The 21,083-nt window shown below is 31.9% G+C and overlaps 1 protein-coding gene across 1 annotated transcript in view; it reads left to right on the top strand.

Annotated features, from left to right (window-relative positions):
- SPRED1 (sprouty related EVH1 domain containing 1) overlaps positions 1 to 21,083 on the top strand; it is a 123,583-nt gene that overhangs the window by 86,628 nt on the left and 15,872 nt on the right. The window contains exons 3-4 of the mRNA XM_031952066.1: positions 3,044 to 3,212; positions 4,440 to 4,489. Coding sequence (XP_031807926.1) covers positions 3,044 to 3,212; positions 4,440 to 4,489 — 219 coding nt within the window. The remainder of the gene's footprint in view (positions 1 to 3,043; positions 3,213 to 4,439; positions 4,490 to 21,083) is intronic.

The following is a 21,083-nucleotide window of genomic DNA, read 5'->3' on the forward strand; positions in this document are numbered from 1 at the left end:
AAGATGTTATTTTCAGTTCTATAGATAAAAAGCATACACAAAATCTGTGTGTCTGCTTTTCAAAATTAGTTTGACATCTTTTCATATCAAATAGCATGATTTGTTATTACATTTTTAGGTGGAATTCTGAATTATTGTGTTATTTGAAAATATAAAATAGCACATATTTTGTCAGAAAAGAATCTCAAAATTATATGTCACTTGGAATTGTAGATTTCTGGAAATTACAATAACTAAATCACTTAGGAGGATTTAAACTGTTTTGTTGTGGTAAGTTCTTATCAGATATAAAACATTTGAAGAATTTATCTTTAGAAATATGTTTGATAAAATGGATAGGCAATTCTTAGAGGGATTCCAAACTACTTTCTAATTTAATAATGTTTCAGATATCCTGAAAAATGTTAGAACTAAATGATTTTTCATCATTTTCATTAATTGGTCATTTGTTTCTCAGATATAAATTAATTTCTCTTTACTGTGCCCTCCCACCTAAACCCCTCCTATTTATCATTACAATCATAAGTGATTGGAAAAATCCAAATAAAACCAATTTCCTCTGGTTCATACTTCTGGGGACACAACCTACACCCACATCCACAAATAACAATTTAATGCCTTTGAATGATGTGATATAAGAGTTATTGTAATATTAGTCTCGTTTTTAGCAAAGCAGTAATGCTACTGAAATAGAGATTGTGGTTTTCAATTGAAATAAGTAAACTAAATATTTTCTCATCTCACTCTTCACAAAAGTAGCTGGATATATCTTGTCATATTATATTACGTATGTTCTTATATTAATTTTAGATGCCTTTTTTCAGTATTTAATTAGAATAAACTCATTAACAACAATAAAATCCTTTTATTACTTGAATCTTATTATTGTAAAATATAATACATGCTATAAGATATTTAGAAATAGTAATTTTAATCATCCATTTATTTAATTTATCTTATTTGTTTAAAAAAATCTTCTTTATAGGACACTTATTTGTATTAAGCATGCTCTTAATAAACATTAACTATAGTGGAAACTCTAAGAGTAGTTCATTATATAATCATGATAAAAGGTAACTAAGGTCCAGGGTATCATTTCTCTGTTCCCCACATCATACAGTCCTTCTTACTTTTGACCACGGACTTCTCATAGGTAAATTGTTTTAAATTACAAAACAGTTGCCTTTTGGTGCTGGCAGGAGTCCCTGCTCACCAGGTAATTCTTACATTGAAGAAATCACAAGTCTGATCCAAAAAGCAAAGCTACATCGTTTATTCCATTCCCTCCAGGCAGAGCCTTATCTCAGATAGTTGATAATTGTACAGTTATCTTCACTACGCAATTGATTTTCTAACAAGAGTTCTTTAAATCTCTTATTTAAACTCATTTCTTTGGTGAAAATGTGAATATCGGGTGAACTTCCTTTTAATATAAAAGCTGCTGTTATACTTGAAGATAAGTCCTCAATCTAGGAATTTACATTTTTAATTTAGGAGAAAACATCCATGGCAGACACTGAGGAAAGAACCTGAAGTTTTTTAAAAAAATGTTTTAACTTTCTTCTTGCTTCCTGTGCTTTAGGTACAAACCTTTAATTTACATCAAATAAGATGAAAGGAAGTTTCTACATGTAACTGTAGTGGAACTTTTCTTTGAGGCTCCCTGAATTCTCAGTTACTGTTAGATTCCTCAGGGGAGTGAATATCCCTAGTTCAGGGTATGATTTGCAGGTGAATATTCCTAAAATTATATCTCAAACATCCCCTCTATTTTGCTTACCTTTTCTTACCTACTTACCTCAAAGAAAAGATAGTTCTGTGATAAGATCAGTAGCTATAAAATATCCTCCTACACAAACCTAGGGCTTATTCTCCCACAAATATAGTGTTAGTGAGAGGAGTGGGTATGTACAGGAAGGACAGAATAGATAACTGTTGCCAAGGCATAGACACTGATAGTAAGACACCCATGTAGGAAATATACAGCTTAAGACTCACACTATAGTACTTTAGAGCTCCAGTGACCTTTGTCTTATCAAAGTGTCCTTCTGTTGCTCTCATAGAAGATTGGAATCTCTGCTGGACAAGTCACTGGGCAAGCCAAGATCCCTGAATCTGCTCCTATATAGAGCTAAACTCCTGACTGCCAAAGTTTATTATTCCGCCTTGAGTCCATCCTAATTCTCTTTGCTGCCAGAGATTGCTCTACTATAGAATTGACAAGGGTATTTTTTATTAAAGACTACCAGAGATATGGCTGATGTTTTATCAGTGAGCTACCTTCTAATTCCGTCAGGTGGATTTTCATACCTATTGAAGAAATGACAAGAAACCACTCTTCATTGCATTAACACCTTGTTTCTGTTACCTATTCCTCAATTCCCATAATGAAATCTTTTGGACTGAGAGAGATAAATGAATCAAGAGTAGTTTGATTAACTGTTCTCCTTTCACTCCCATCTCCCACCTATCCACACCAGGATTAATATCCTCACTGAATCCCAAAGTAAAAATAAACACATTAAATAGTAATGGATCTCTTTAGGAAAATAACTCTAATTATAATTAAAATCTTTTATTCTCCATTTATTGGCATTGAATCTTTTGAATCCTACTACAAATACCATATATTTTTCAGAATAAGTCATGATTCTTGAAAGGAAGACATTAAAAATTATCAGTTATTTATAAATAAAGATGCCGTAAAATATTCTTTAGCATTTTCTTAGAATCCTAATCCAAGGTGTTTTTTTTCATGTACATGATTTTAAGAAAATATTTTAACATTTTGTATCATTATACTTTTAAAATAATATTTTTAAAAATGATTTATTCCTAAAGTATTATCTGAACCTTATTTCATTTCTGGATTTATTTGATAGAATGTGTGACTACTAAGTAGCTTTGAACTTTTTAAAATAAATTGTTTGACAGTGTGGTTTAGCTGCACCACCTACACACACTCCAATTTGAACTTAACCTATTAGATATCTTCAGTATGAGTGCAATAATTTAGGATTTTTTTTTTTTTTTTTTCTGGCAGGTGGTTTTAGAATGTATATTAAAGAAGGACCTCATTTACAACAAGGTCACCCCAACCTTTCATCACTGGAAGATTGATGACAAAAAGTTTGGCCTTACTTTTCAAAGTCCTGCTGATGCAAGAGCTTTTGACAGAGGCATTCGAAGAGCTATAGAGGATATTTCTCAAGGTAGGTTTAATGTCTACCTTCTCACTTAATTTATCCATTATCTCCAAATAAGACCTTCAAAAGTTGATCCAAGATTTGCATTTTGAAATAAGTAAGCTTTCAGCGGAATGAAATGAAGCCCCTTTTCAATATTGACTGTCAGTTTGAAATTATTCTAGGTCTTTAAGGCTCAAATTTTGCTTTAACATTTTTTGTGACTACAAATATCATTCATTAAAATGGCAAGAAACATTTAATAGTTGACTTTAATATTAGTGACATTAGAACTTGAAAGGAAGATAAAAAATTCTGCCTTATGCAACATTTGCTTTTTAAATATAAATAGGGAGAAAACTTTCATGTAAAGCTGGCTTGTGTTTTTAAACACAAATGAGTCACATTAAAAATTTTTTTAGAAAGAATAAAAGTCAACAATAAGATGCTATTTAATTCTTAAATATATCTAACTGGTAAAAAGAAATTTGATTAGTAGGTTGTGACAAGCAGCATCCTGGTTCATAGTACATTTGTAAAAGCACAGATAAATTAGCTGAAGAGAGTAGTAGATTCAATCATAGAAATACACATTTTAAAAGAACAGTCTTTTGGGATTGAAAATGACTTAAGTAAAATAATATCACTTCAGGCATATCTTATTATCCCCACCAACTTCTCACTATCATGTCTTTAAAATAACATATAATGCCTTTGTATTTTTATGTCAATATATTTGTTGCATTGTTGCTATTGTATTAATTCTGTATTTATCAAGGAAAATAATAACCTGTATGTGTGAAACTTGGATAACATTGATGCATTTAGGTAGATTTTACATATAAAACTGAATCAGAAAAATAACCTATGATAATTATTTTTTATTAAGTTTATGTGAGTCATGTACTCACAGTGTTTTGAAAACTTTTAATTCACCCAATTTAGACTCAGCCAGTTAGCCATAATTTGAAAGGACTAAAAGATAGTAAGGGAGTCAACAATTATTCCTTTTCCTCTACAACAGAAAAAAAAAAATTACTGATCTCTTGCACTGATTTTTGTCTGTAATTAAGCTCATGTGTTTGATGCATACATGATTTTCAGGTGAGCCACATGATTATCTATAACTTCCAGCATTATTGGGAAGATACAGGAATAAATTGCCTCATTTATGTGTGTGTATATATGTTTGTGTATATAAACATATACACACAACTCAAATTAACCTAATTTCTTATTACTTTTGTTCCTTAGATTGTCTGACATCACAGAATGAAGTTGAAGTAGCTGAAGACAGCTTTCCAGTAAGTATTATATCATACTTTATGTTGGTGGGTTTTTTAAATTGTGCTCTAAGGAAAAGCCAGCCAGATCTTTGGGGATTTATATTTGCTATGTTGCTAATTCAAAATCAGCTTAAAATTTAATAAAATACGGCCAACAAAGTAGAAAGAAACAAAAATGTTTTATAGAAAAAAGGCAAAGTTTTAAAAAAATATTTAATTTTTTTAAAGTATGCATTCTGTTTATGTTTAAGTACCTTATTTCTGTAGCTATTGAGACTGAAAGTGAAGGAGACTTTCTCTGACTTTTTTGTAGCTATGAAGCCAGCAGAGATACAGATAAAATTCTATTTAAATGTTATTTTCACATAGTTCATATACTAGTTATATTTATGTCCCACAAAGTAATCCACATCAACACTCTTTTGCCAGTTTCAGGTAATTCTGTGAAACCAAAAAATCATTACAGAAGCATTCATAAGTTTTGTAGTAATCAGTTGAAAGAGAACTTTTTTTTTTTTTTTTTTTTTTTTGGTTTAAAATCATGCTTTCTACTGGAATTGTATTTATAACTTAGAGATGAATTAAGAAAGAAAATGGACAAGAAAGAGTCAGGAAAATGAAATAGAGGTATACATAGCTAATATTTGTTTATTCACTTGGCCAATAACAAGATGCTTTCTTAACAGCTTGTTCTTTCCAGATGAGAAAACTAAAACACAATTGAATGACTTGCTCAGAGATATATTGAGAAGTGTCAATCAGGTCTTGAACCCAGGTCTCTCACCTTTTAAACCCAAAATGTCTATCTATACTCTACCCCTTGTTGCTTCTAAGAAAGAACAGCAAAAAGATTAGACTTCAAACAGAAGGCCTAAGTAGAGGAACCACATTTAACCTCCCGGGCACTGTCCATTTCAGCTTTTTCCTTACTTTTCGTTTCCCATATCCCTCGGAACTTGCCAAAAAGAATTTTTTTAAAAACCCTAATTCAGAAGGGAAAACACTTAAGAATCTTTTAGAAATCGAAGCAGTTACTATCTTTGTATTTAAAAAAAATAAAAGTAAGCTTTTTTTTTTCCACTTTACTTGTTCCTGACTTTTATCATAGAAGTTTGCTTCTTGTTTTCTATGTTTCTTTGTTTGGTTTTATTGATCATAATTTAAAATAAGTTTTTTTAAAATGAACAAATGAAAACATTTTACCCTATTAAGTTACTCAGTATGAATGAACCAGTGCCCCATCATTTTCTAATACTTCCTTATAATAGAAATCTGCATTGTATCTAGAGATAATACAATAAAACTCTCCTGTTACTATTTTTAAAATAATGAGAAAAAAGTAAAAAGTTTACTTGTCACTTGATAATTCTGAACTAGGTCATTTAGCAAATTAAAATGATAATAAACACATATCTCTTTTAAGTTGAAAAGGTGTTATATGAGGAAATATTTTTGTGCCTAACAGTAATTTATTTCTTCCTAACCTTTGCACAATCTCCCCCCCCAAAAAACCCGCCATATTATCTAAACTTCTAAACAATAATATAAGCCTTTTTATTATTTTATGGATACTAACCCAAGACTCAAAGTCCATCTCTTTATGCCCTTGCTCTGGCAAAGTTAAATGACCAAGTATCCCTTTTGTGATTATATATTGCCTAAATTATTTTATGCCATTTCTTGTGTATAAATCATTTTTGGCAATGTACTGTTCTTTATGCCATGCATCTCTCCTTTGCCCTTTAAGTCACATATCATTTTGATTGTTTTGGAGATTCTAGTTTTCTTTAAAGACTTTTGACATAACTATCAAAAAGTATTTAATGCTTTTTTAATAGGTTTTTGTTTCAGAAAGAAACTTGGGGTCCTTGAAAATGCTTCACAGTGTTCCCCCTCCCCTACAATCAAGCTCACTTTATTATTTGCTCTTTTTAAGTTCTGGACTCTGCTAGTTGTCCAGTTGTACCAATATAGAGGTATTGATGGACAAATTCAATAGATTGTCCATACTTTTTTTGGCTTCCATTTACAAACGCTTCTCTTTAGTTTTCAGCTAAAATGAAAAGTAGTGGGAGATTTTAATCTGTTATTTAGATAAATTTTTAAAAAATTAAATGTGTTCATGTCTAATGTAGGTAAATTATAAAATTTATAGGGAAATTTAAATTTTTTTAGCAAAGATTTTTGGGATAGAAAGTAATGGTTTTATTGGCAGTTTAGATCATAAAACTTCAGGGCAAGTATAAAATTTTCACTGTTTCTTAAGATCCATTTTATAGTTACTTAAACAAAAGCCTTAAACTTGTGGTATGTGATTCTTTAAAAGATTATCCAGGAATGAAACTTGAATGCACTTTATACTCATTCTCTTTCTTTAGCTTTTTAATGAGCTAATTAGTATCTTTATATATTTTGGGAGAGGAGGGAGGCTGGCCTATGCTTGTTTTAAGATAAATTATGCTGTTTTTATTTGCCAAGACTACAAGTTCTAACTCTTGAAGATTATTATTCAGGTATATTGGAATGATCAAGAAAAGCTCATCTCACAATAGATTAGAAGTTATAAAAGTAGAAAACCTCAAATTTCATGCTCCAGGCAAATGAAAGATGAGATGTAATTGGTCTTAAACAAAACAAAACAAAAAAAAGACATTTTTTTTTCCTCTTTTGACCCTAAGAAGTGCTTAACTGATTTACTCTTTGTCAGGATTAGTTATTATAATATTTGTGCCAAAGTGGTAAAAAGGGCTATGATTTACCTCTATTGTCTTAAGAGGTTTTGCTTCAGGCGGTCAGGATGTGAATTTTTCATGTACAGATTTGCAGAGGTAATATTTAATGAGGATTTTCTTGTCTGAAGACTAAGCTTAAATACTGAACTTTCTTGCAAATTAATTTTATGACACTCTTGGAAATAAGTATAATCCTGCAGTAATTCAAGAACTCTAGAGTTGCAAGTTTTAAGATTTTTTTCTGCTTATTATGTCATCAGATAGTTTCTGTACAATCTGTTTTGATGGAGTAGGATCCAGTAAATATGATACAGATGTTAGCAACATTTTTAACTTGAATAACCCTATTCCAGCCAATAAAAGATATTGTTTTTCCATTTATGCAAAATTAATTTTTTCATTAAAAATTTTACCTAATTTTTTAATGCAAAATATTAGGATAAAAAGTTAAAGATGTGTTTTCCCTGTCTATTTTCATGGTTTATAGTTAGCCATTATTTTCTAATTTATTGAACTACCTTTTCCCCACAATGTACCATCATAATGCCCAAACACAATATTATTTTGCTATAATTTTGGAACAAAGCTCATTTAAAGGACAGAAAATATGTTAGTTAAATGTTATATTTCAATGAGAATATTACAATCTAGATAAAAAGTGTAGTATAAATTAACTTCAATGTTTATATTGTAAATTTGTGACCAAACCTAAAAGGAAAAAGATCATTTTAAACATCAAAAACTTGAAAAATTTTCATCTCTATTTAAATGAAACATTTGGTGCCCAAACCTTTCATTTCAGAAAGGTTTCAAACAGAAGAAAACTGTAACTTCATGAAATAAAACTATAAGAAGAGTTTTTGAGAGTAATGTAGTCTCTGATCTTTTCTTCATGATTATTTATTTATTTGGAACAAAGCATTGTTAAAGTTTTCTTTTTCAGAATTAAGAGAGGAGGGAAAGTGAAGAGAAAATCTTTGAAGAGAGAAACTCAGTCTGGTTTTCATTTTCTCTACAGCTGTCATCTGGTTTTTTGTTCTGTTGGACATCTACAGCTGGAGTCATTTTATTGCTTTCCCCAGCCTCCTTTTTGCTCTTGCACACAGAAATGTTTTAGTAGTCCTAAGGAAAAAAAGTCAAAGAATCTCTTAGCAACCATAGGACAATAATTATTATACCAGCAGCTGGGAACAAACCAGATTTCCGTTGTGCATTAAAAACTGGCATGCATTACTTTATAGATTATGCAGATTCTAATCTGTGCCAGCACTTTGCTTTGCTGGTTATGGGGTTAAAAGAATTGAATGTAGGATGTGTATAATTGCTTTGGACATTTGAAGACAAGGCAAATGCACATGTGTATATGAAGGATTTTTTTTGTTTTATTTTCTATATATATATGTGTGTGTGTGTGTGTATGTATATATATATATATATATATATATATATACACACACACACACACACACACACACACTCTTCTGCTTTTCCCAGAAATGTTTTTTTTTAATTTAATCTCATGTTCTCCAGTTAGTATAATACATAATCCTAGGAGTGCGTTACTTTAGATGGTGTCAATATTTCCATTAACATTTCAGGTGTTTATATGCCCTGTAATAAAAAGACTCATTGGATTGCTGATATAAATACCTATATTTGTGTGTATGTGAGAGAGACACAGAGTGTGTCTGTGTGTGTTATATACATCTCCCTATAATGAAATCAGGTAGGTTGTAAACTGATTTATATGGATATATTCTTTAAGGAAGGGGCAAGGAAATTCCATTCACTTATTAACAAGACACACTAATAATCTTCTAAAACTGTTATTTCATAGTTTTGTTTCTAAAATCTAGTATTGTTAGGGATGGGGAGAGGAAGAACATTAACCTTCCAATTACTATTTTAGTTTAAAGAGAAGCAGAAGTAAAATATACAAGCACAGGCAAAAATTTACTCACTGTTACTCAAAGGTTCTTTTCTTTAACTGAGGAATTAGAGTTGCATGTATCTATCGAGTAGAAAGGAAACATACTTACAGTTAAGATACACTATGCCTAGAATCCTTTACCTTTATACGATTATTCTTTCCAGAGAGTTGGGAAGTTATTATTAAAATATTTTTTCCATTCATAAATTCTTAAAAATATAATTGTTATTCACAACAACTATAGATTAAACTTGAGGGGGTTACATGCTATCTTTTCTAATAGTAATTTATTTGGGTTGTCTTTTTTAAGAATGTCATACCTAAATTAAATAACAATCATAATTTTGGCTATATTCTCCTAATAAGTACATTTGTAAAATTATTGCAATCTGAGCTATTTCTGTGTTTTTAGGTAAGTTGCGGAGTATTTTACTGTGCATTTGGATGACCACAAAGTAAAATGACATTTTTTATTTAATGAAAATTACAAAGTCATATACAATAATTTGAACTTCACATTTACAGTCAAACTAGCATTCTTCTCTTGTTCTTTTGATATCTCAACTGTACCAATGTTCCTCTCAGCTGCCCATTTTTACTGTATGAAAAACTCATCTTTTTGGATTATCCATGTCTTTAATGATCTGTAAATCATTTTTGGTAATGTCTTATAGCTTCCTTATAATATTCATATGTCTTTCTATTGCTATTTTGCTAATTTAATTCCTAGATCATGGTGCCTGAGACTCATGGCCATATAATAACACCAGAAAAATATTGCTCTTTTAGTGAGTAGTTTAAGATCAGAGAAAGCACCACATATCTCCCAAATGCCTCTTCCTTCTCCGTTCTGATACCAATTCCTATCTATCTACAGTGACTCTCCAATATATGCATTAGGTTAAAAGTTATCTTAATAAGCTACATGTCATAATCTGGGCAATAGGCTTTCATATACTTGTAGGTTTTCATATAGCTAATTAAATTAATACCTCTTGCTTTGCTGTGGATTTCAGTGAGATTTTTGTATTATAAAATTCATTGAAATTTGTGTATTGGCGTGAATTTAATATATGTATGGAAAGAAATTCCTTATTTGAAAACAAATCTCTAAGCCTATTCTTTTAAATCAAATCCTTTTTTTTTTAATCAGTAAATAGCATGTGGAATTTCAATGCACCTGTTAGTTTGTATCACAGTAAACATAATATAGTCATAGAAACTTGTCTACACAAATCTGCCTTTTCATGTTTTCATCAAAAAATATCCTAATTAGGGCAGGTAGGTGGCACAGCGGATAGAGCAGCAGGCCTGAAGTCAGGAGGACCTGAGTTCAAATTTGGCCTTGGGCAAGTCACTTAACCCCAATTGCCTCAGCAAAAAAAAAAAAAAAACAACAACAACAACTTGTATTTATCAGTCATCCTTACAAAGACTTTTTTTTAATAATAGAGATGACAAAATAATATGAGGTAGTAGTTGTTTGTTTTTTCTTGGCCAATTTTTGGGGTAAAAATAGTGTATTTAATTTTTTCTATTGGGGAGTTAGAAAATGGTCTTCTTTGAAATATCTTGAGAATTAATCCCTATGTCCTTTTAAAATTGTATTGCCTTTAGGCAGGGGCATGCTGGTAAATAATTAATAGCTTGCTCTCCAGGAAAGTAAAGCATGCATATGTGTACATTTGCTTAATTTAATCTGTTATTGATATTTTCTTCAATTTTTTAAGTCTAGAAAATCTCAGGCATATATGCTTGATCTGAGATTTAAATGCTCACATTGAAAATTTAGCAGTCAGCCCTAAACTGTAGCCCATCTCTACCTGTATACTGCAGATTTCTTTAACCCAGGTTTATTCAGCTCTAATTACACAATCCAATTTTATCTTTTTTAAATACCATAATTACCACTTTCTCACATTGGATATTGAATTATGTGGTAGGATCTAAATGCATCTACCCCATTATAACTAAACACTGGAATGGGTGTCTGTAAAAATACTCCGATTGGTTCCATTTGCTATATCTATTTTTTTTTTTCTTTGTTTGCTAATGTTTCTATAACTTAGTATAATTGAATCTCAGGATAATCAGAATCTATCTTTAGCCATTTGGAGACAATATTTTCTTCCTCCCATGAATATTTTATCATTTAGCTTATGGTCTCAACTGGTAGTGTATTTGACCATCAATGTGGCAAGATTGTACGCGTATGCATACAATATGTATGTAGGTTTTTTTCTTGGTTCTTTCAAGCACAGCACAGTATAATAGAAAGAGCTGGATTTGCAGTTGAAAGATTTCTACTTGTACACTTATTTGCTGTGACTCTTAACAAGTCATTCAGACTCTTACAAAATCAATGTAGTTACTTTGTCCACTTTCTGGAGAGGGAGGAGAAATCTATTGTGTACAGGTGTGAAATTCTTAAGTAGTCTCTTAAATAATTGGGCTCTTTCATTTCTTGATCCACAGTCATATTTTTCAGTAAGATTTTCAACATCTAGCCTTTTTGAAGTCACTGAATATCAAACTTATATGTTGAATTTGTCTTGATGAGCAAAAAAATTTGTCAAATTCTTCATCTAATTTCTCAATTTCCTTCTTCTAGAAATATTTTCCCCTCTTTACATATATTTTGCTTATAATTACATTCATTGATTCAGAGTAATTAACATGAGGAAATGTAATACATTATACCTCCTGTATTATATACTGTTTTAAACTATTAAGGCTTAAAACTGCACTAAAGTTTTTGAAACATCCTGTATTTCAGTAGTACTCAGAGTTATGTTCCTTATTTTATATACTTTCAACAGATGTAATTATAACTTTTAAATCACTGTAAAATTTAAGTGAAAATTAGTTTTTTATTATCAAGTGATTTAAACTTAAAATATCAACATGAGATTATTGTAATTCATTAACAATTGGGTATTTGTATATTTAGACACGAACAATCCATTGTTATATGTTGTACTCACAATTTTTAGAAAATGTCTAGAAAATAGTATATAATAGTATATAATTCCTAACTTCCTTTTTTTTTTTTTTTTTTTAAATAAAAGTCTAGGGAAATGTTTTGAAGTTTTTGTTAAAATTTGACCTTCACTAGGTGAGGGACAATCTTTTTATTGCTTCATCGCACTTCACAGAACCCTTCATATATTCTGAGAGCTTATTAAATACTTGAAATGCATTTCAGTGGTCATTTAGGCCAGCCTATATTCGAACAGGAAACCTTTTTACAAATCTCCAACAGGTTTGACATGAAGAAAACCTTTCTAATTGGTCCTGTACAAAAAAATAGAATGGACTGCAAAATAGGATGCTGAGTTACCTTTCACTGGAAGTGAAGTTACATAACTTCTCTTGAAAGCCTTTAATGAATGGGAATTTACAATCCTATAAATCAATCCACTTTATTATTTAGGATATTTCTGAGCCATTAGAAATTTTTTCCTTGTGTCAAACCTAAGTCTTTCTTTCTACAACACCCGTTGTGGAATTTAACATTGCTTCCCATCTCTTCACCATCCTCTACATGGTTTTGTGGACATTGAGGTGGAGTAGTGGAGAGAACCCTAGGCCTGGACTCAAGAAGGTTTGAGTTCAAAATTAGGGCCCTGCAAAAGTCACTTAATCTCTCTTCATCTCAGTTTTCTCATTGTATACTGGGGGTAATAATAGCACCTAGCTCCAAGGATTATTGTGAGAATAAAATGAGGTAATATTTGTAAAACACTTATTATAAGAGCTAACACATTGTAAATGCAATTTGAAGGGCAACTGCTATTATTATTCTGGGGTGTTCAATGTTCTTTATAAAATGTGATGCCAAAAATTAAGCATAGTCTCCTCATTTTGATGTGTTCAAATCAGAGTTCATTAGGAAGATCTATCAGTCAGTCAATCACTAAACCTTATTATCTCTCTTATTTTTGACATTATGCCTCTTAATGTAATGTAAGGTTTTTCATAGCCTGTTTTTTTGATTGCCATGTCATCTTGTTGATTCCAATCAAGTAAAATACTGATTTACTTAGATCTTTAAGGAAAATTGTTGCCTCTCTGATCTTATATTTGCATAGTTAATGTTTTTAGCTCAATCTGTTATAAGACGTGACATTTATATTCAAATACTTTCATGTATTTCTCACCAATATGTATACCTCCTATCACAGTCCATCCAGGCCTTTTTAACATGGATAGTCTGTTTTCCCATAAATCTGTCACAGAAGGTCTACTCATAGTGCTAGGACCCTTCCTCTAGATCTTTTGACATTAGATGGATATCATTTATATTCAAAGGATTGTAAATTTAGAGCTGAAGAAAGAGGTCTAGGGAGATTGTGATTTGCTCAAGGTCACATAGATTAAATAATAAATGTGAGAAGCAGAATTTGAATCCAGGTCTTCTGATTCCATAATCATTGCCCTTTCTATTACACCATGCTAATTTCCTAAGCCTTATGGGGAGTTTCTGTTTATTTTACTTTCCACTAATTACGTTGCAGACCCATCTTTTCAGATTCATAATTTTTTGGCAATTTAATTTACTCTACTTCTTGACCAGAATTCCTCATTCATAATGTAGCATAGCCTGTTCATGTTCTTTGCCCTTTGAATCATTCATAATTTTGATTGTTTGAAAATTGTGGTATTCAGTGATTGATAGTTGTATAGCATCACCAGAAGAATATGTTATTTATTTTGGGGTTTAGATCTATGTCATTGAAAGTTCTTGTCAATTTCCCAGCTATAATCCAGTTTCTTCTCATCCCCTCATTTAGGACTTTGTTCACTATTTGTAAAATATATCTAAGGTATATATATTGAAGGTCCAAATCTATAGATTATTTATCCAACTTCATATTATAGATTTGACAATAAGTGTTTCTCATCCTCTTTGGTTTATCCTTTGTGGATAGTTATATCAAATTCTTGAATGATTTTATATATATATATATATATATATATATATACACATACATACACATATCTGTTAAATGGAAGTGAACTGAATCAAGCCTCAAAACATCAGTTCGCTTCAATTCAACAAATACCAGCACAGTGTCATCCCCAAATGAATATCTAGATTCTACACTATCTGTCCTCCCTGTCAGTCACAAATTCCTTTGTCAAACATTTATCTTCTATTCTTTCTTATTTAATACCAACAATCATAATTATCAAACAAAGTTATATTACATTTACATGGAATCTTTTATGATCTGAACATATACATTGATGACATCTTGTTGGAATTGCCTTTAAGGCTACCTTTTGTTCTGCCAATAAATTCTCTCTCTCTCTCTCTCCCCCTCCCTCCCTCCCTCCCTCCCTCTTTCTCTCACACACACTTTTATTCCCTAAACTTTGCAATTAATTTTGTGAATATATATATATATATATATATATATATATATAATTTTGTAAATGTTATAGAATGTTTGCAAAAGATGAGAGGTTTGTAATCATATTTTTCATTCAATCACTATTTTCCCCCTATTCATTTGGTATCTTCACTTCTTACAGATATTTTAAAAACCAAACCCTCAGGACCCTTATTGTCAATACTCTATTTGGATCAGATTTTTTTTCCTGCTTTTTGTTTTCCTGTATTTCCATTTCTACTTCCTTTTTAGAGGATGATGAGACTGTGACATTAAAATACAAATGTAGGTTTACTATCATTAATGACCAAAAAATAAGCCTATACTTATAGACATTCCGACAACATTTTTGTTTTATTTTTTTCTATTATGTCTCTCATTTTATTTCCCAAATATCTCATGATTATTTGGCTTAATTGCATCTCACCTCGAGCTTTGTCTCCAAGTGTTTCTCCTTCTACCACTGTCTTATGAAGTGATATTGCTTATATATTTTTTTAATTTACCTACTCTGTGAAAAGATCTTACTCTAAACCAGTGTTGCCATTGGCTAACCTCTTTGTTTGGCAAGATGATCAGGCAATTACTCCTTTAGATGGATCTTAGGCTCTTTTGACTTTCCTCATTGAGGCATTTCATAGGATCAGAGGATCATGAACTTAAAGCTGGATGGGACCTTAGAATCCCCTCGTTTTCAGATTTGACCACAGGAATGACACACCAATAGTAGTCATATTCAGATGAATCTGTGGGTCCATTTTAAAGTTATTTATTAATGTTTGTATTTCCTTCAGTGATGCAGATTGTAAACGTTCCATGCATATTCAAGCATGCATAATGCTTGTCTAGGTCTTTGCCATAGTGACACATCCAAAACACAGAGGGCTTTCTTCACATTCTCTTGACATCATGTTATACATGTATGGAGAGTATCCTTGATTGAAAACATAAAATGAGAACAGGCAGTATTTTGCAAACAGTATTTTATAGCAGGTCACATCTTTATATTAACACAATTAATTGCAAAGTTTAGAGAATATAAAAACCCAGTCTCTCTCTCTCTCTCTGTATGTATGTTTAATGACTATTTTTAAAAGTATTTTGTTTAGTAGAGCAAAAAGCAACCTTAAAAGGTATTCCAATACTGCTGATGTGTATGTTCAGATTATAAACAATTCCATGATGACAATATTATCACCAATTAATATATTCAGATCATAAAATATTCCATATAAATTCAACAGATACCAAGAAAAGAATATCATTGGAATGAGCAAGTACTCTATTTATAAATTAAAAAGAGAAACAGTCATTACTTTCAAGGAACTCATACACTAATGAGAGAAACATCTTTAATAAAGGTTTAGTCTAAATGTGAATGTCAAAGTAAAGGGATCTTTAGGATAGGACGGCAGTTCCCCTGGCTGTCTAAAGGGTGCAGAAAGAGAATAGATGAAAAAGTCTAGGGAGACTATATTACTGGGATTCTTGTTATTGACTCCTTGTTCATCCAAATGGTGTGAGCAATTGTAACTCCACTGCAGGATGGGGCAGTAGAAGAACCTTATATGTTACCTTTGGGAAACGGGAGTGGACCTATCGGTTGAGTGGTATAGGGATTCTGGTTTTCCTCCAGCGTGGCTGGGGATGTTCAGTATTTACCCAGCAGTGGTTGAGAGCAAAAGTTTTCTTCTCTTGCTTGTCCCACTAGTATTTCTGGAATCCTAATGGGTTTATAAATGGTTTAGAGATGGAAAGAAGGAAGGGGGTCCACCTTTTCAGTCACCTAATATTCATGGGATTTTGGTAAACTGAGGGAAGGGGAAGGGAAGGTTGGAAGACATAATATTCCCACCATATTATCAACTCATCTTGTTTTTTCATTTAACCATTTCTTTGAAGACATTCTTTTCTTACTTATTCTATTTTATCGCTTGTAATTTCCTCTTTAACATTTTGTATTTTTCTGTGTTCCCTATACATCTCTCTGTTGCCCAATTCAATTTTAGTTTTTTTGGAGATAATAATGTTTATCTGGGTATTTGATTTATATTAGTAAAACTTAATGCATCAAATTATTATGCTTAATGTTGATCACATTTCCTTCATCTGTTTCCTAATTTTTACTATCAATAACTTATTTAGATGGTTTAATTCTAATTTGTTTGCTGTCTATTTTAATTTTTATTCTTCTAAATTGATGTTAGTTTTAATTTAGCTTCTAAAGTCATTGGGATGATTGTAATAGCATTTGATGTTTGCTCTGTCTAATTCTTTCCAGCTCTCTCCTTGAAAAACACTCATATGTTTGACTTCTGTGTAGTTCAAATGCCTTTTTTTTTCCTTTGCATCGCTTAATCATTAATCATGTTTACCAACTTTTTTTTGGTATTCTCATGTTCAACTTTGCCTTAGTTTCACTAAGCATTAAAGTATATGTTAATTAAATTTGAACATTTTCAAGTTATTTATAATAATGTTCTATCTTCATTATAATATGTGGGATATGGAATGTGGAATATAATATGTTTCTTTGGGGAACCACCTGCTGATGTCTGATGAAATAATGTTCCTTTTTATATTAGAAAGTAGGAGCCATCATTTAGCTATAAAACTTCCTTATATCTTCTAGTTTTGTTTATAGAGACAATGTCAATATTGATAGATTTCATAGCTCATCGTACTTAGTTCTTGATCTATGATCCTGTGATATGATTCACTTCCTCTAGTAATATATCAATGCATTATAAGATAAGGATCTCACACTTAAAAATGTGATTAAATTCCTATTTTATAGACTAAGAACTATAGCACTGTTAGCATTCTCTGACCCCATTATTCTGTCAACCTCTCCAAAGAGGCTACCCAAGACTGAGGGACATTCTGCATTTTTCTTTATTTAATATTCAATATTATATAATTATCAGTTGCAAGTTGATAAGCTTCTGCATACTTATCAAAATGGTCTTCATCTGTTCCCAAGATTATAGACCAAGCCTTTCATGTCATATGTAGAACTCATGAGCTTTAGTGGTCAAGTCTCCAAGAATTCAAGGTTGTTTTGTTTTGTTTTGTTTTGTTTGTTTTGTTTTGTTTTGTTGCCCAAATTAGCCATAGGGGAGGAATTTTGTTAAAAACTTGACATGTGTTAGATAAATTCTATCTTTTTGAATCATTTTTTCACCTACTCCTTCCCACCCCTTCTGTTTTGCTCTCTGGAATATCTACTCCACAATTAATAAACTTTCTTTCATCTTAAGCCTCTTCTTTTTTTCTTCCACTATCTGGTCTCACTGACACTCAGCTCCTTCCTCATGAGATTGCTTCTCTCTCCATTCTTTTCAGTACTGGCTGCACTTTCATTCATGGCATAGAATGGGAATGAGAATATTCTTTGTTCCTCATTTCCACTTCAGTCTTTCACTCTAGCAAATCACTAAGTACTCTCTCCTATTTAGAGGTTCACACTATCCAAATTTATCCACATCCTGGTGGCTATCTTGACTATTTTCCACTGACACTTCCCCCCATCTCCCCAAGAGATTCTCTCTTTCATCAGTGAGTTCACTGCCCTAGCCCACAGTGTTTTTCTCCATCCTTACTTCTGCCCTCATAATAAAGGACTTCTTTATATATAGATACTTTCTCAAATACCCTAATTTCCCAGTTCCTTGGAAAACTCTATTCCTATAACCACTATACTCCTCAATTTGTACACTCAAATATTCATACGCTTGTTGGGCAATCACATACAGTGTGTTCCATTTCCACATCCATGAATACCAAAATTCCTTTATCTAATCATAATCTTGTCTGATTCTATCTTTTCCTATACCTTATAATTCTGTCTTTTCTTGTCTTCACCATGATCTTTGTCCATCCCACCTTTTCTTTTATCCCCTCAGTTTTTTTTTTTTTTTTTTGTTTTTTTTTATAATATCCTTGCTCTGGCTACACTTTGCTCCCTTCTATTCTCTTTGCCCCCTTGTTCTTTTGTTGATCACATTTTGTTAAACTCTCAAGCCTACATTACTATGACCATTTCTGCCTCCTTTATTCCTATTTACAGACTTTGAGGTAATCACAAAACTGCTGATTGCATCTCTTCCAAATTCATGCTATCTATTCTTAACTGGGCCTTGATTGAGGTAAGGCAATCCTACTGCTCCTTAACTCCGTCTCTATTTAGCTGATTGAGACTTCATTGTTCAGTCTTATTCCTCCCATGACATCTCCTCTTACTATTCTTGTCTGCTAAGCACATCCCCCCAAATTGATTCCATTGGGGGTCCTTTCTCTCCTAATCTCACATTAGTCAAACATCTTCCCTCCCCATCTCCTGCATTGCTTTCTCAAGTGAAAAGATAATTATTCTCTTGCCAAGACCAACCTATTTATATTCCTTTATCCCATTTTCCCACTATCCCTTCTCTTACTTATTTTCAGTCTCCTTATCTGCTGTTACCTCCCTTACTCTAATATCCCCCCCCACTCCTATCTTACTAGTTCTTCCTATATCTTTTCTATAGTTCTCAGCTAAACACTTTAAGAAAGCCATATTACATACACTCAGAGCCTCCTCTTTCTCATCTCTCACTCTTATAAAACCTTTACAATTTGGCTTTCAGATTCGTCATTCAACTGAAACTTCCCTTTCCAAATGATTTCTTAATTGTCAAATTTAATAACTTTCTTTTTCTTTTTTAAATAATATTTTGTCGTCCCTCCCAACTACATGTAAAAAACAATGATAATAGCAACCTCCCTTCTATAGTTTTTGTGAGGATCAAATGAGATTACTATTGTAAAGTGTTTAACACAGTGGTACATAATAGATGCTATATAAATGTTACCTATTCTGTTTAGAATTAGTAAGTGCTTAGCACAATGCTTGACACATAGTAGGCACTTAATAAATATTTGTTCCTTTGCTGCCTTCTCCTGTCTAGGTTTTCATGATACTGTTCTTGTCTGGCTCTCCTATCTCCATCTCCTTTACTGATTTTTCTGCTACATGTTTCTCTACCAACACTTAACCTTGGGCCATCTTTTTTCCATTTGTTCTCTCTATTGTCTCTCCCATTTAGTGATCTCATCTGTTTCTGTACTTAATCATTATCTCCCTGCAGGTGATTCCTATATCTCTGTGTCCATCCCTAATCTCTGTCCTTAGCTTAGTCCCATATCACCAGTTGGCCTTTTGGACATCATGATCTGAATCTTCTATAGTCATCTCAAATTCAATCTAAAGCAACCTGAAACTTCCCTGCCTTCTTCCAGATTTCTCTATTACTCTTAAGGATCACCTCCCAATCACCCAAACTTGCAAGTATGGTATCATTCTCAACTGTTTATTCACACTCATATATCCATTCTATTGCCAAATCTTGTAATTTTTAACTTTGCTACATTCCTTGTATCCTTCTCTGTACTAATACAACTACCATCCTAAATCAGCCTCTCATTACCCCGTATCTAAATAACTGTAGCAACCTTCTTGTTGGTCTCACTGCCCCAAGACTCTCATCAGTTTAGTGCATCCTCCACATAGCTGCCATAGCAATTTTTCTAAAATACAAGTCTAATAACTATATCACTTCCCTTACCCAATGGATTTTTGGATACAACTCTATGTGTGTGTCTCTTTTTTTTTTTTTTTTTTTTTTTGACTAATTCAGATAAGTATGAAGTTGGAGTATCAAGCACTCCTCCATTTCCTTGCCTCCTCTTCATTTGTATAGATTTCTACTTGTATATTCAGATTATGTAAGAAAATTTCCCCTAAACTTACTTTCTTTCTCTTCTCCTCACCTCCAATGTATTTCCCTTCCCTTCTTTTTCCTTTTATTAAGATCATCAAGACATAACAGTTACTTTTGGGGTCTGTCTAGCTTGACTCCCTCTGTGACCCCTGATGATGATAGAGTTCTGGGGAGATATGTATTATCTCTCCCCATTTGAAATGTAAGTAAGAAGTTTATCTTTCTTTAAACCTTTAGCATTGTACATTCATGTCTACATTTTTATGTTCCTCTTCACTCTTATGTTTGAAGTTCAAAGTTTTGCCCAACTCTGGTCATCAGGAGTACTTGGAAGCACTATTCTTATATTTCATTATAGTTCCTTTTCGCCCCTATAGGATTACACTCAGTTTTGCTGGGTAGATTATTCTTGCCTATAAGTTCATATTCTTTGCCTTCTGAAATATTGTATTCCAAGTTCTCTTGCTCTTTTATGCTGGTGGCTGCTAAATTATGTATGATTCTGACTGTGACTATTCAATGCTTGACTGGTTGCTTGTAGTATTTTTTTTTTTTCTTTGATATAGAAGCTTTGGGTTTTGGATGTGATATTTCTGAGAGTTTTCATTTTCTGATTTTTTTCAGGAGGTGACCAATGGTTTCTTTTTTTATTTCCATTTTGCCCTCTTTCCAAAAGATGTAAGCAATTTCCTTTTAAAATATCTTGAAATAGAACGTCAAGGCTTTTTTGTAGTCATAGTATTCAGATAATCAAGTGATTCTTAAATTTTTTTTCTTCCTAGTTTGTTTTCC

The sequence above is a fragment of the Sarcophilus harrisii genome, chromosome 2 (assembly GCF_902635505.1).
Source record: "Sarcophilus harrisii chromosome 2, mSarHar1.11, whole genome shotgun sequence".
NCBI lineage: Eukaryota > Metazoa > Chordata > Mammalia > Dasyuromorphia > Dasyuridae > Sarcophilus > Sarcophilus harrisii.